Source organism: Haemaphysalis longicornis, unplaced genomic scaffold, assembly GCF_048455015.1.
Source record: "Haemaphysalis longicornis isolate Haplotype H1 unplaced genomic scaffold, Haemaphysalis longicornis Haplotype H1 scaffold_10, whole genome shotgun sequence".
Lineage (NCBI taxonomy): Eukaryota > Metazoa > Arthropoda > Arachnida > Ixodida > Ixodidae > Haemaphysalis > Haemaphysalis longicornis.
In genome coordinates, this window is record NW_027526204.1 from 126,092,803 (window position 1) to 126,108,098 (window position 15,296).

A 15,296-nucleotide genomic window follows, 5' to 3' on the forward strand; every position below is an offset into this window, starting at 1 on the left:
GTGTGAGCCGATCATTTATTAGGCCGACCATAAAAAGCGACTGCAGCTCACTATGTCTTAGCAACGTGAGGGTTCGAGCTAGTTGGTACTCCATAGTGAAAATTTAAAGCGCAACAAATTTAGACACAATACTAATGACACAGGGACAAGCGCTTGTCCCTGTGTCATTCGTCTTGTGTCTAAATTTGTTGCGCTTTAAATTTTCGCTCACTATGTGACTGCTATTCTCCCAAAGACTTGTACCGAACCCTTACGCCTAAGCGTGAATCGGTATCGGCACGGCTCCCGCTGCGTGCCGACGTCGTTCTTGGCCCAGCAGTACAGCGTGGCGTGGAAGAGGAAGGCGTCGACCAGAACCTCCAGCCAGCTCGAGCCGACCTCATGCACCTGGTCGCCGTCCGCATTCTCACTGCTGCTCGCCTTCCACGAGCGTCGCCTGTGGCCGGCATCGTCCTCGGCAACCCACAAGTAGCGCAGACCGTCATCCGGATCCGCTCTCACGTCACAGCTAACGTTCATGGTCTCGTTGGTTCGTGCCAGGAACGTCCGCACCTGAGTTGCCCGGCACCGTGGCCTGTCTGCAAGGAAATGGGTGGTGTCACTTGCAGTGGCTATGGCCCTAGCCCGGCTTTAAACCGTAGCAACGAGGAAACGTTATAGTGTGGATGAAATCCCGAATGGTTGAGCTATGAATGATAGATAAATATATTTTACGGGTCCTCGGCCCCGCTACTCTGGTAGTAACAGTAAACCCAACCTTTCTTATATCATCTGGGCAGGCTGATCCTACTCAACCGACCACAACCAGCTCCTTACAAAACAAGAACGCCCAAATAGTTCAGCTGAAGACCACTAGTGCCCCACGAATCATCGGCAAATATTGCAGAAAAAACTCAATTCAGTCTATAAACAGGTCTCGATAAAGTAGTATGATGTCGGTTCGTCACACCCTGTGTCTAAAGGAGCTTCTTGAAGCACATCCTTACTGGCTCCCGAACGACTCCTTAAGTATCACCGAAGGGAAGCTGGCCTCAATACAAGTATTAAATATTTTTCGGTGTTCTTATTTCGTGCTTTCTATTATTGTTGTAATACAAATTATCATGTAACACAAAATCTCATGTATGCTTGTGATACGCAAAGTGTGTACTAAGTGGAGTGCATGGATTTTTCTACATTAGATTTCTTGGACACGTCAATGTTTTCCTTTGTCACGTCGTGGCTGAGTTATGTGGAAAAAACGGGGGGGGGGGCAATTTGTCTGCTGTTATCAATATTCTCCATAAGCAACTGCTCGTATGACGTTGTCGACGGGTGATATTTACGTTAGGCACATCTTCCTTGTAATATTTTTTGGTTGTTGGAAATAGGGAAACAAACAAACATTCTTATTTCATAGTGTCTTCCCCGCTTCTACAATGGTGCTTGCTTGTGGCATTCCAATTGGCGTAATCAGACTTGACTTGCTCAGGTGAGCGCTTTGAGTGCCGTGAACAATATTTCAACGATCTTCCCGTACCCTCGCTCCCATGTGCCATTCCCACAGACCATGCCTGTCGGCCGCCTTGCTAAAAAAAGCCATTATTCCATTATTCCATTCCACTCTTTCCTTCCATTATTTGCAATCCTCGTTGCCATGTTCTACATCGAATATTTTAACTCACAGATACAGTGTCAAGTAAAATTAGGCTGCACATATTCTGTGGACAACTGCAATACGGTCAAGTAGAGGGAAGGAGATTACAATTCAGAAGGATGAGGTAAAAAAAATACAGGGCAAACAAAGCACCAGCATAGGCAACGAATAAGAACGGTTAGATGTCCATTGGAGAGGCCGTCGACATGCAGTGAAGATAAATGCGATTCCGATGATGACGAAGGAATGTGATGACCAAACTCACGCCTGATGCGAAGTTCAAAGGGTGCACTCTCCGCAGCCTCGCCATCGGCGCTTGTTGCTCTGCACGTGTAGCGGCCCGCGTTGCTCAGCGCAACGTTCTGGATCACCAGGAACCGGGAGGAGACGAGCAGCCCTGGTGTGTTGTCCCCCGTCTTCAGTTCGCGCCCGTCTTGGCGCCAGCTGATCTCAGTGACGGGGGAGGCAGCCAGTACGGAGCACTCCATGTACACGTCGTCGCCTTCGTTGATGTTGCTCCCGTTGAGGCGACTGCCCAGGCCAACTCTCACTTCCATCCTCTCTGCGTGCGAATAAGTGAAAACAGGGAAAATGCCAACTAGCTATAAGGTTTTTCGAAAAAACCGTTTTGTCATAGAAAGATGGTTAAAACGGGAACCTTTCTCCCAGGCAATGTGAGTTAAAATCAAAGTCCAAAACGCATACTTCTTCGACTGGGTAGAAATGGCCCAATCGGATAGACGCCGGCTTCATAACGGGAAGGGCGGGGGTTCCATTCCGGCCAGGCAAACGTTTTTTTTCTCGGGGCACTTTATGTGTCTTCGCTTATCGACATCCTCGTTTTGTAAAACTAATTGTGTAAAGTTGGCTTTTCTGCAGTGCATGTTGGCGCAACATCGAACGCCATCAGTGAGGCTTACAAAGCTTCGCTTTAAAAAGTTGGACACAAACGAACAGCAGTCAACTCAACGCTTATTTACGACCGTTTCACGAAAACGAGTACAGTACAGAATCGACTCACACTGTTATATACACCCGATACAGGCTGTATTGAGCACATCCTGTAATTACTGCAGCCCTAACAAAACCTTGCATATGTAACGCAGAATATTTTACTGCAACCAATATTGAAGTCCTATGTCACAGATATATTTAAAATAGCCCGGCTTCTTCCCGAACGAAACAGTGAGTATACGTTTTGACCTACAAAACTCAACGAAGTATAAATATCTCAACGCAACAGTTTTACAGCTTGCAACGCAGTAGGAAACAAACTTACGCGACAGGTCCATCTTCAGGAACTGGCTAACAACCCCTCGGCTCTCGGGCAGCTTTCCATTGGTTGCGCGGCATTCGAGCAGCTTTCTCTCACGCACTGTGACCGGCAGGAAAAGCATACTTGTGGTGACGTTTTCCTGAAACGTAATCTGGCTCAACGTAGGGTCCAGCGGTTGCCCGTCAAGAAACCACGTGACGTTGGCGGGTGGTCGACTTCCGGTGGCCTCGCACTCATAGTTTCGAGGTGCGTGGGTAAACGTAGCCGTCCCCGCAGTTTCAGACATCGCGTCTCTTTCAGCACCCAAGTGAATGGACGATTGCCTTGATCCGAGTTCGTTGGTGTTGGTGCCCACTGAACTACGTTCGACAGATGCGCCAGCAACGGGGACGAATTTCGAATCCCCTGGCAGCTCTTGGTTCCAGCTCCAGATTGTGACAGATGTTGGTGGGACTGCAGAAAAGGAGGAAGCGGAGAGAAAATGAGCCTAATTTTGGCGAACAATAAAATGGGTACTATGAGGAAACACCATGTGACGAACGGGCCTACACGCCTTTAGGTGACAGTTTGTCGCTTCCGCTGGTCATCAATGCGATTCACACGGGAACGCCTACATGCCGCCTACAGGAGTGTAGGCTCGTTCGTCACATGGTGTTTCGTCATAGGCCCGTTCGTAATAGGTCACATGGCACCATTCGTCATAGGCCAATTAGTCACTTAAGAAAGTTCGTCACAGGGGTTGAAAACCGAAGTTGGTGGTCGTTTTTAGACGTTTATAAGCGATGATAAGGCATCACTTGAATATGCTGCGTAATGATTGCTACTTAGAAAGTGTAATTATAATTAAGTTGCAACCTCGTTAATTAGATAATTATCTCCCACACCTGCAGTAAACCAGTAAAGAAAGACACGGAATGGCCCATGTGAACACATGGAAAAACATTTATTTCTCCAACTTTTCACAATTCAATACGCAGTACTCCTGGAGGCTTCCCTCAAAGTGGTCAACCGATTGGCGTAGTTTTAGCGGCTTATCACTGTTTGAAGCTGCTTGTTCCGTCAAAGGTCCAATAGAGCGTATATTTATTGACTTTCATCGGACTGTACGAGCCCCCTCTCTTGGTGCTTATTACTTCTATACAAACACCTGCAGGGCTAGCCCTCCTAAACAGCCTTCATATCACATGCCTGCAATCTACTGTCTGTCAGCCCCTCCCTGACCATTGGAGAAGTAACATCCAGGTTCGCCCTTTACCCAAAAATATGCACCCTGACCTCCATCCCGGCCGCCGACAAGCCCAAAGCCAAGCACATGAGAATATTTATGGAAAAAGAACAGATGTCGCCTATACGGATGCTAGTACCTACCCTAATGGTCAACACAAAGTAGCCACAGTCACCACAAAGGGCGCCCTCATTACCTGTGCATCAATCAAGACATCATCAACCTGGGTTGCCGAGGAGCTAGCTATAGCCTTAGCGCTCATACACACGAAGTACCCAATCATTATTACGGATTCCCAAGCTGCCTGCCGAAGCTTCTTAGCCGGGAGAGTGGCCCCTTCTACTTCAAAGCTACTTTTACCACACCAACCCAGCCGGAAAGTTAATATCATCTGGACTCCTGGCCATTCCTCCCTGACGGGCAACAACTTTGCTCATCAGCAAGCCTGCGCCCTTTCTCTCCAGGCTTCCGAGGAAACCACATCGTTAATCCCGCTCGTAACGTATCAGGACATCACTCAATATTACCGGTCCGACAGACAACACTTCCCTCCTCCTCACCCTGCACTATCCAAGGAAGAAGAATCGCTGCTCCGCAGATTACAAACCAATACCTTTCCTCACCCAGTTCGCCTGCATCGTATATTTCCAACTCAATACTCTGCTGTATGCCAGTTTTGTTCACAACCCGGAACTCTAGCTCATGTTATAATACAGTGTGTGTGCAATCCCAAACTTCTGCCTCTCCGATCCCCTCTTCCCGCCCCTGAGCTGTGGGAGAACCTGTTGACCAGCGACCGTCTGGACGTCCAGCAGCTCCTGGCATCCAGAGCGAAGGCTCTCTGCTCACTTGATGGATTCCCGGACTAGGGAACCACTCCCACTTTAGAAAGCTCAAATAAACGTTTTCTTTCTCTCTCTCTCTCTCTCTATGTCGAAATGGAGAGTAAAAGTGCGTGCAAAAAAGGCACCTCTTTTATATCGCGCATACAACTACCCTAAATGAGCAAAAAATCCGCGAAAGAGACCAAAAATTATGCTCGAATCACATTACCATTCTTGTCCTCTCCGACTGGCCTTCACTTCTGAAGTGAACAAGATGAAGCAGAATAAACAAAAGTTAATATGTTAGCCTAAAACCACGTCATGCTCGAAACTCTTTCTCATTAGCATGTAGGCTTAAAAATCTTGCACTAAATCTTTCCGTCCTCATGTAGAGCTCACGGACCCACAAGTCACCCACAAAAATGAAAATGGGGGCGCGGGATCGGCGCGGCCCCACTTCAAATATATTTTTTTTTTATTGGGCCACGTGCCTGCCTCACAGCTCTGCGCAGGCTCGTTAACCTTGTATCCATACTCCGGTTAGAAGCATGTTACCCTACCTGTTTACTTTGTCTGGCATTCTATGATGAAATGTTCCGGATGTGCGGCCGCCGAAAGGCCGCGCATCCGGAACATGTAGGCCGAAAGAAACGAAAACATGTAGGCCGAAAAGAAAACATGCAGTCCGAACCCACGTGATTCTCGCAATCCTCTCTCAGTAGCATGCAATGTAAAAAAAGTCTCGCACAGTATGCTCAAGGACACACAAAGCGGCCACAACAATGAAGAGGAGGAGGGGGGGGGGGGGGGGGGGCGGGGCGGCGCAAGTTTTTCGTGACGGCTTCTCCAAGACGTTTTACTTATTGTGACACCTGTCTTCCTCGCCTCCCTCTTTTTTAACCATCATTAATTGCCTTATCTACTTCGCTGCTTTCCATATGCGCTTCAAAAGAAAACTAAGCACGCTTACCAACATATTTTCGCAGGTATGATTAACTTCCCCATTTGGCGAACCGTCTTCTGACAAATGTTTCCTATTACAAACCGGCCTATGACGACACGCAATGTGACAAACGGGCCGTATCCCCGCCTGAAGATACGCTTATGCCATTCACGAGTAAATCTGCTATGGTAAATAAATAAAACTAAAGAATACAAGTGGCGCGCACCGCAGCTTAATGACTGAGGGATTTAAGCCGTATGGTTATGATTCGCGTGCAAGAGAGCATTCCAATTTGCAAACTTTAGCATTAAAATAAAAAGAGGACGGAGTCGGGCGCACGAGCCTACGGGGCGCTATTTCAACTACCAAGATATTTTCTGCGATGTTTTGATTTAAACACTGTTTATTGTTAGAATGTTATGCTATACGATGGAATGCTTCGTCGCTCCCAATGAAGGCTAACCATGGAAAGAGTTCCTTTAGCTTCACTCACACCTCGATGACATTTCCTCCGCCTTTTGCGTCAGGATGGGAGTTTCACATCAGAATGCTTGAAGTACAATCGCAGCGTCCCTACGGGTTTATGTTTCTCCAGTATGCTTCGGTGACCATCAGGTAAAGAGAGTGTGTAAAGGTGTGCATTCGCGCTGTTGTGAAAGTGTAATGGTGGCTTTCCGTGTCACGTCGAGGTCTGAGGCAAGCAGAAAGTTCGAGTTCAAACTCCTCACCCCGGACCGCCGTTGGTGACTTATTCAGTCAACGAAACAAAATAAAACAAACGAAACTGCATAACCTTCAAAGCAAACTCTGACAAACTTTATTTACAACACGCTCATGTGGCAGCTACAACTTAACTCGGTTAAAGCTACGACAAGGTGTACAGGTTTCCAGTCTTGCTGCTGTGATTGCCTTTTGCCTTTTCCCAGCTCACAAAACTTACGCTTACTTAGGTTCGCGTCAGATTGGCGCTCTTTGCACGTACTTACGAAACACGTCAAGAAGCACGGAAGTCGCTGCCGGAAGGGAAACGTTGCTGGTTGCCACGCAGGTCACATTCGACCACAGGTCTTTCCGAAACAGGGGTCCCAGTGTGACAAAGTTCGTCCAGCCACCCTGAGAGGTGGCCACTGTTTCATGGGATGTCCTCAGGAGCACGTCGTCGAGGAACCACGTTAGCGTAACGTCGTGGTCACCTGAAAACATTTATTTCGGGATCCTAATTGTTGGGAGTAGTGCTGTTTACTGCGTTTTTAATTAAGGGCGATGATGTTCATGCCGATGGTACGGCTATATCGCTAAACGAAAGAAATTTCTGGGCGCTTTTTTATTCTTGTCTACCACTTGTACTGGTTGTGCACACCTCTCTCTTTTTTTAAAATATCCCGTTTAAAGCCTTTCCGCTCTTCTGTACTTTAACATAATAATATAAAAACACACCCAGCTCCTTCTCATGTCCGTAGTAATAAATTTTCCAAAAATCTTACTTATTAATCCTTGCTGCGCGGCACGGCCTGATTTAGAAGTACTGAAGCATCATATTGATAACTGCCATGATAAATTCTCATGAGTAAAACTTGCTGGAATATTCCAGTTTTTGTGAAAACGTGGTGAGCCTCGGGTTCATTTTACGGTCTAAAAAGCAAAATATCTTCATATCTCAACTGCTATTTTATGTACATCCACGCAAGTCATTTAGCCGCTCAACGCGATACGTAACTCCGTCTTTTTAATAGACGTAAACTTTATTAATTCATTTATCTTCCTGTTAGTGAAACTGACAAACAAATATGAGGAAATTTAAGTACAGCGTTTATACGAGTTTAGTGTGTGCACAAGAACTGAGTACGTAAGCGGGCGGCTTGAAAGATGCTAGGAAATTTCGGAAACATATTTACGTCAGGCATTTGGGGGAAATTTCTACACGCTTAAAGTTTGCTTTCGTACATCGGCATGAGTTACCTCCGGGCCAAAAAAAGAAACTTATTACGTTTGTGTTCTAGAAGGAAGCTATAGAAACATATATATATATATATATATATATGTATACATATATATACATACAATATATATATATATATATATATATATATATATATATATATATATATATATATATATATATATATATATATATATATATATATATATATATATATATATATATATATATATATCAGGGTGTCGAACCGGAACCGAACCGAACCGAAAACCGGAACCGAACCGTTATTTTTTGAGCACGCTGAACCCGAACCGGAACTGAACCGAAAAAAGAAATAACGGTTACCGGTTCATGCCGAAACGGTTCGACCCTCTGTTGTTGACATTGCACAGTCAATGCAATTCAGGCTTTTTTTTCTTTCACGTACCATCAACTTCGTACCTGCTCGCTCACTTCCCCCTCCAGACAATTGAACACTATCACACTCTATGTAACAACAAGGGAAATGAATGAGCACCAATGTAGCAATGGTCTGTTGCTGCTGGAAGCGCGAGCGTAGTGGAAGCTGACCAAAGGAAATGTCATTCTCCGCAGCTTGCAGGGGATATAAAACGACTTTGCCCTTCCCTAGCTGCAACTTTAGTGGAGCAATCAGGCTGCAGGAGTGCTCCAGTGTGCAGCAGCGAAAGCCCGATGTGTGCAAACTTTTTCCATTTCATAATTTGTTTAAAAGGTCCGACACCTGCAAATTGTAATATTTGACAAATTTGACCGCAGGAGCGGCTCAGTGGCTAAACCACTTGATGCTGACTACAAGTGGCTTCGATGTCCCTTACCCACGACCATTTTTGAGGACAGTACAGTGGACAAGCTCCGTTTTTTACAAGTACAAATAACAACAGATATGTCAGGGAAAACTGTTAAGGTGCGCACTTAATCTCTTGGCAAGAAACTGCAGTCCTCGACCTTGTCTTGGAAGCAGAAACAGTAATAAAGCAGATGACACGTGCAGAAAGGACGGCCGGTACCTCACACTGTCCCATTCGCCGAGCGATCATCTTTTCTGCTTGTTCTGCAGTTTTTTCTCTTTCAGATCTGCTTTTTTTTTTCGAAGGTGCACTTGTACTGACTGCCCAACTCGCTACATTACTTCTACTGCTACTCGATCCGGAGGGGAGTACTGATTTGATTTGATTGTGGGGTTTAACGCGCCGACCCAGCACAGGCGATGAGGCGCGCCGTAGTGGAGGGCTTCGAATTAATTTTGACCACCTGGGGATCTTTAACGTGCGCCGAAATTTCGTAAACACGGGCGTTTTTGCTTTTCGCCTCCATCAGAAAAGCGGCCGCTTCGGCCGGGAATCGAACCCGCGACCTCGCGCTCAGCAGTGCCTTAGCCACTGAGCCACCGAGGCAGGTCAGAGGGGAGTACTGCTGTGGACGAATTAAAGAGCGCCTACCCAAAAAAGTTCTTCTTATGCTCCGCGCGTAAAATTTCCCTTTCATTTTGTAACAGCATAATCTGTTATAAGATTACGCAATGTAGCACACGGAACGATGGCCGGGGGTCAGGCGGTACGATGACATACTGATTGTAATGCACACATCCAGTATAGCTTTCGCAAAAGGAATTGCAGTGGTCAGAGAAATAATGCAGTGACTGAGCGTTAACTAAAGCTTACTTTTAACAAAAGTGTGGCTAACACATTCGATAGGGTGACAGCTAACAAATTATTCAGGGTGACCAAATGATCTAATTCATTGGTAGTATTTATGTGCCTGTAGTAGGGTTGTTCTGTTTTGTTACAAATATTAAAAAAATGTGCGCCATTGGTAATTAGCGCTGATATTTCAACACGCCAGTACGCAGACCTAAATTTAAGGCTTCAAGGTAAGCGTGATAGGCGATTCCATAGTGACGATTGCGATTTTAACAAAAACTGAAAGGGCAGAATATACAGGGTGTCCCAGCTATCATGCACCAAGATTTAAAAAAAGAGAAATTGCGTAACTCGAAGAAAACGTAGTGCATAATGTTTGCAGTACTGTGAAGTTGCGGAGAGTAATTTTTTCGTTAATGAGACTTAATTAATTGATTGTAATTAATTATCTAACTAGAGAAATACTTCCCTAATCACTAAAGTGTCAATGAGGCACTTGTAGGTAACCACGAGGGGCATCTAACTGCGCTATTTTCAGCGACGAACTAATTGCGTACTCATTTATTTTGACTGATTAAGGAAACCCGCGAAATATGAAAAATACCACGTGACGACGCTTACGCGCGCATTGTAAAGCAGCGTCCCCAAACAAAGCTGATTGAAAGCAACTGCTTCGCGTGTTATCCGCCCGAAAAGACAGCGCATCACCTTGATAATAGCATGCATGGAAGGAGCAGCAACAGCAAGATTCCCGGGACGCGTGTGCAGATAAGGAACAAACTCGGTCGCGATTTCTTCTTTCTTTCTTTTGTTTATTTCATTCTGGCTAACTCAGAGGCAGCCTGTTTGAGGGCGTTGCTTTACGGTGCGCGCGGAGGCGCCGTCACGTGGTATTTTTCATATTTCGCGGGTTTCCTTTATCAGTCATAATAAATGTGTACGCAATTAGTTCATCGCTGAAAATACCGCAGTTAGATGCCCCTCGTGGTTACCTTCAAGTGCCTCATTGACACTTTAGTGATTAGGAGAGTATTACTCGAGTTAGATAATTAATTACAATTAGTTAATTAAGTGTCATTAAAGAAAAAAATACTGTCCGCTTCTTCACAGTACTGCAAACATTATGCACCTGGTTTCTTTCGAGTTACGCCTTTACTCGTTTTTTAAATCTTGGTGCATGATAGCTGGGACACCCTGTATATCCCACCGTCATACCTCTCGGCGGTGGCTTTATGAATAGTCGCTAGGACAACATAAAGTCTGGACGAGAAAGTAGGTAGTAAATCGTCACCACTTCATCTGTTTTTCTAATATCTCGTGATTATTTAAAGTTTGCTTTGCAATTGCGCCACTGCCCTTGGGGAACAGCAGCATTTTGAATTTTTGTTTGTGTTTTGACTTTACTGTCGCTTTAAACTACTAAATGTTTTTTTTCTAATTTCAGTGACAATTCAATTCATCGAACCGGTTCGCGAACCGGTTCAAGCTCCCGAACCGGTTCGCGAACCGGTTCGGCACATAATTTTGTCGAACCGGAACTGAACCGGAACGAAATTATTTCACCCGAACCCGAACCGTAACCGAACCGGTATTTTTTTCGGTTCGACACCCTGATATATATATATATATATATATATATATATATATATATATATATAAACTATAGAAGGAAGCTATATATATATATATATATATAGAGTAAGCCAGATGCTACTCATTTGCCCCTATGTGGTGTGAAATTTACGAAAATCCGTAGAAGTGTTCTAACACGTCTTGTGAGTTCTCCTTGGACACAAATTTATATCACAATATGTTTGTGATGGTTGCGCGTTTATATAAAATTTACCAAAATCCATTGACTCCAGACATTAATTTCCCCTCGTTAAAAAGAAAGTATTTGTATTTTTATGTTAGGAGGGAACACCCAGCGTGACATAACTGGCATAACCAATGTCCATCGATATTTGAGAACACAGTTTGGCCGTTTCCTTCCCTTACGGGTGATATTAAACAAAACCTTCGTTATAGTGATCCTGCCGGGCAGCAAAATATCAAGTCATGGGCTTAAGCTGTTAAGTCTCGTCAATAATGAATTTATCACTGCCAATAAATCCATCAGGCATTCCCCGAGTCGTTATTATCAGCGTAGACAAGAGCCCGACGCGCCGCAGTCCGGTGAGAGTTTTTAATGTGAAATACTTTGACGACGACCAGCTTTATAAAAGCCGGTCGGGACTTTGACATGCTTTTCAACAGTAAAAAAAATGATCAACACCGAAATGTGTATCAACATAAGGTTTAAAGGGACACTGAAGTGAATTTGTCAAGCTCCCGTTTTTGCTTGCACTGCGTAGACTGGCTCAAATTAGCACACTTTTCATCGTTTATCCGGTTGACAAATCGCTAATTATTTTACAAAGCGCGAAAGAAGAAAAACTACCATGCGCGGTTTGCGGCGGCCGCACCAACTAAGGCTGTGACGTTGGGAGGAGGGGCGCCGTGATTGGACGATGCCAAAGGTTAGCAATCAAACAAGTTTCGGTTTCGGTTTCGGTTCTGTAAAACATAACCAATGGCGTTGTTGGATGGGCATTCTCAATATCTCAGTAATCATCGTACCGCGCTTCTGCCATGTTGTCGGCTGTAAAATGCACAAGATAAGCCTCCCAGGACGGCTTGTAGTCGTAGCATTCACTAGCCGAGACCTACGCAGTGCATGAACGCCCTCCGCGTACCCGCAAACGCCCAAATGTCATGCGCTTTTCCCCCATATTTGGAGCTTGCCTCCCTCATGCCTGTATCGTAAAAAGCGTGTTCGCACCAGGCCAAGGGTCTGTTCATTCTGGCATGTGCCCACTGCCTGCAAGCAGTCGGTGCTTATGGCAACAGCACGCCAACGAGAACTCGCTAGCGCGCCCGTGCCAGCCTGCGCGCGTTTCGTGAACTAGTTCGTGTAGCCATGAACGTTGCGGCCCAAAAAAAGGTGAACTCAATATAGAAAACATCGGCGGAAAACAAAAAAGTTAACTTACAAAAAAAAAAGCACGTACCCGCGGGGATTCGAACTCGTGACTTGCAAAACACTTGCGGTGACATACCTAGCGCCCCAGACAACTGAGCCACGGAGCGGGATACGACGGCCTTGCTAATATAGGGTATATATTGTACAACCGGTTTACACTTTTATTTAGTTTTGGCATTTCAAGCAGCTTAGGTGACTATTTGTTGTACTGCGCTCGTGCAGTAAGCGTCGCCCGAGTTTCCACAGTAGCTCACGTCTAGCAATTGCATTTCGTAGACGGAAAAGCGATCGCAGATGCGTAGTCGTGCTGCTGACCGCTGTGCTTGTTCGCCCAGCGCAAAAAAGTGCTTCCCGCGCCCTAGTTTTACGCTGTACGGTAAAAATATCAGTTGATTTTATTTCCTTAGTACCTATATTGACTTCGCTGACTCTTCTCCCGCCTTCAAGAGGCCTTATATTTTCCTACTGGCGTACCAGTCAGCGAAGCGTCGCATGTGCGCTTGTGCAGCGCTTGTGTGGAGCGACCTTGACTTGGAGCTAGATACAGTGTACAAACAAACCAAGTAAAGAAAGGCACATTCTTCCATTCACAAACGTGTCCTGGCTTCGTTTCAACTAAGCGAACGAATTGCGACCAAGCAATTTTTTTTTAACCTCCTTGATTGCGACGACCCGCCGGCGGCCGGCGGACGAAACGCTGGGCCGACTGACTCTGTTGGCCGGGGAGCCGTGCAGTAGCGCAGCCAATTGCCAGCTCATCCCCTCCTGACGTCACACGAAAACGCCACAGAAAATGGGCGAGCGTAAAGAGAGGAGGACAGCATTTTCGAATTAGTTTTTCTACTAAATAAAATCGCGTAAACGCGTCTAGAGTGGTCGAAACATGGCCTGGGGACTCCGGACTACAATTTGCGCTAGTAATCCCGCAATGTTGACATATCACTTCAGTGTCCCTTTAAATGCGGGTTCAGAAGCTGACATAAGCACGAGGCAGTTATTTTAATCTCCGAATTTTGCTAGCCGCATTTCCTTGTTTCTCGTTTTTAACGTTTCTTGTTTGTCTTCTCACTGCTGTACCCGTAATGTCCAACATTCCCCACTCATCTCTGTATTCATCCCCAATCTGGCGTAGCAGGCTTTGCCACTAGCAGGGCTGACCTCACCAGTTCACACTAAAGAGCCCCTCCCCTCTCTTGCACGCGCGCGCTGCTGAAACTGTTATGTAGGCGGTGACCAATAACGTCATTTTTCACAGCACCCTTTCAGAGAGTACTGTTATACACTTTTCTTTTTTGGACATAAAGGACAACTAAAAGGAGATTAGGTTGTAGAAAAGTTTGCAACTCTTACGCTTTTTACGGGCGACGAACTCAAACACCAGACTATAGACTGAAAGCCTCCAGTGGCAATCACTGAACGTGAACGTTTAGAGTTTCAGCACTGGGCATACCTGCCTGCTCCAACTTTTCTTCCTTCTTTCCTTTCTCTTTTTTTGCCTATTTCCCCTTTACCACGTGCAGGATATCAAACTAGGCTCTAGCTGGGTTAATTCTCCTGCCTTCCTTCTACGTCCTTCTTTCCTTGCACGTATAAGAAACTCAGCTGCCACTGCACTTAACATCAACAGCATAGAGCTTTCGTTGTGTTGAAGCGGCAGCATTTTAGCTGTATTGTATTCCTGGATACATTGTGGATGTCAAACTCTTTATTCCAAGTAGATTTGCATTTTGAAATGCAACCTAACCAACTAGCTCAGCATATCTTACTGCTGTAATCCATGTAGACGGTTTTTCTTCCATGAGCACGCTTTTTAACGGCAAAACTGCCTAAAACATGGCTTGCTATTTTCGTGAACCAGAAAACAGCGTACTCACATGTTTCTATTTCACAGCTCAGCTGCACTCTGTCTCCTTCGGCGAATGGACCGGCGTTATCTTTGAGTGTATTCCCGCCGGCGTCTTTAATGACCGGAGGACACGGATGAGCTGTCGAAAAAGAAAGGAGCGGGGTTTCTTGTCGTGAAAATACTTTTTGTTGAGTATGTTAAGTGTTTGCAATGTCTAGAAGTGTATTGAATGTATAGTGATAAGTTTAGAATAGAAAAGCAGGGACCGTGGGCTCAAATTTAAATAAAGCTATGTGCGAATACAATTATAATACTGGTAACATTGAATGAAGAAGCTAGGCACAAGACATCACTTGGGTAGCCGAATGCCTCGCAGGCCGCAAAGCGAATGGCCCCATTATCACAAACAATGCTATACGATCTCATGAGTGATTGAATGATTGCTGAATGGGAATATGGCTCTGTGTTTCAGGCCCAAAATACCATAATGACACAAAAAACTTCTTGAAGACCCTCTTAGAACAACGAAATAAAAAAAGAGTATTTGAGTGGTCACAGCTGTTAACCCTTTCTGGAAGCGTAGTGGTATGATTACGTGGCTTGACGCGCTCCGCTGATTGAAATTAAAATATTAAAATATTTAATATTAAAATATTAAAAATACCCCCGGGTACACCACCCGAGGTAGCCCATTTCAGTTGTTTTTTACGAGGTGTTCATTAGTGCTCGTCCAACTTTTGGCGTTTTTCCTTGTAGCATCTATTTATTTATTGCTGAATAAAGATTTACACCTGTAAACCTTTAACCACAAATTCCTCGGGTAAATCTTTTATCGCTTCTGTTTTTATGTGCTCTTGACCATCCCTCTCGAGCCCATCCTGTAAAGCTTCTTGTAGTAACTATACACTTAAATTGACACTGAAT

At 45.1% G+C, this 15,296-nt stretch overlaps 1 protein-coding gene across 1 annotated transcript; it reads right to left on the bottom strand.

The window, feature by feature from the left end:
• Positions 1 to 210: 210 nt before the first annotated feature.
• LOC144160085 (neural cell adhesion molecule 2-like) lies at positions 211 to 14,506 on the bottom strand. The gene is made up of 5 exons (XM_077691693.1): positions 14,401 to 14,506; positions 6,891 to 7,097; positions 2,916 to 3,365; positions 1,902 to 2,198; positions 211 to 578 (listed from the first exon to the last, which is right to left on the bottom strand). The coding sequence occupies exons 3-5, from the start codon at positions 3,196 to 3,198 to the stop codon at positions 211 to 213; spliced, it is 948 nt and encodes a 315-aa protein (XP_077547819.1). The 5' UTR covers positions 3,199 to 3,365; positions 6,891 to 7,097; positions 14,401 to 14,506.
• Positions 14,507 to 15,296: the final 790 nt, after the last annotated feature.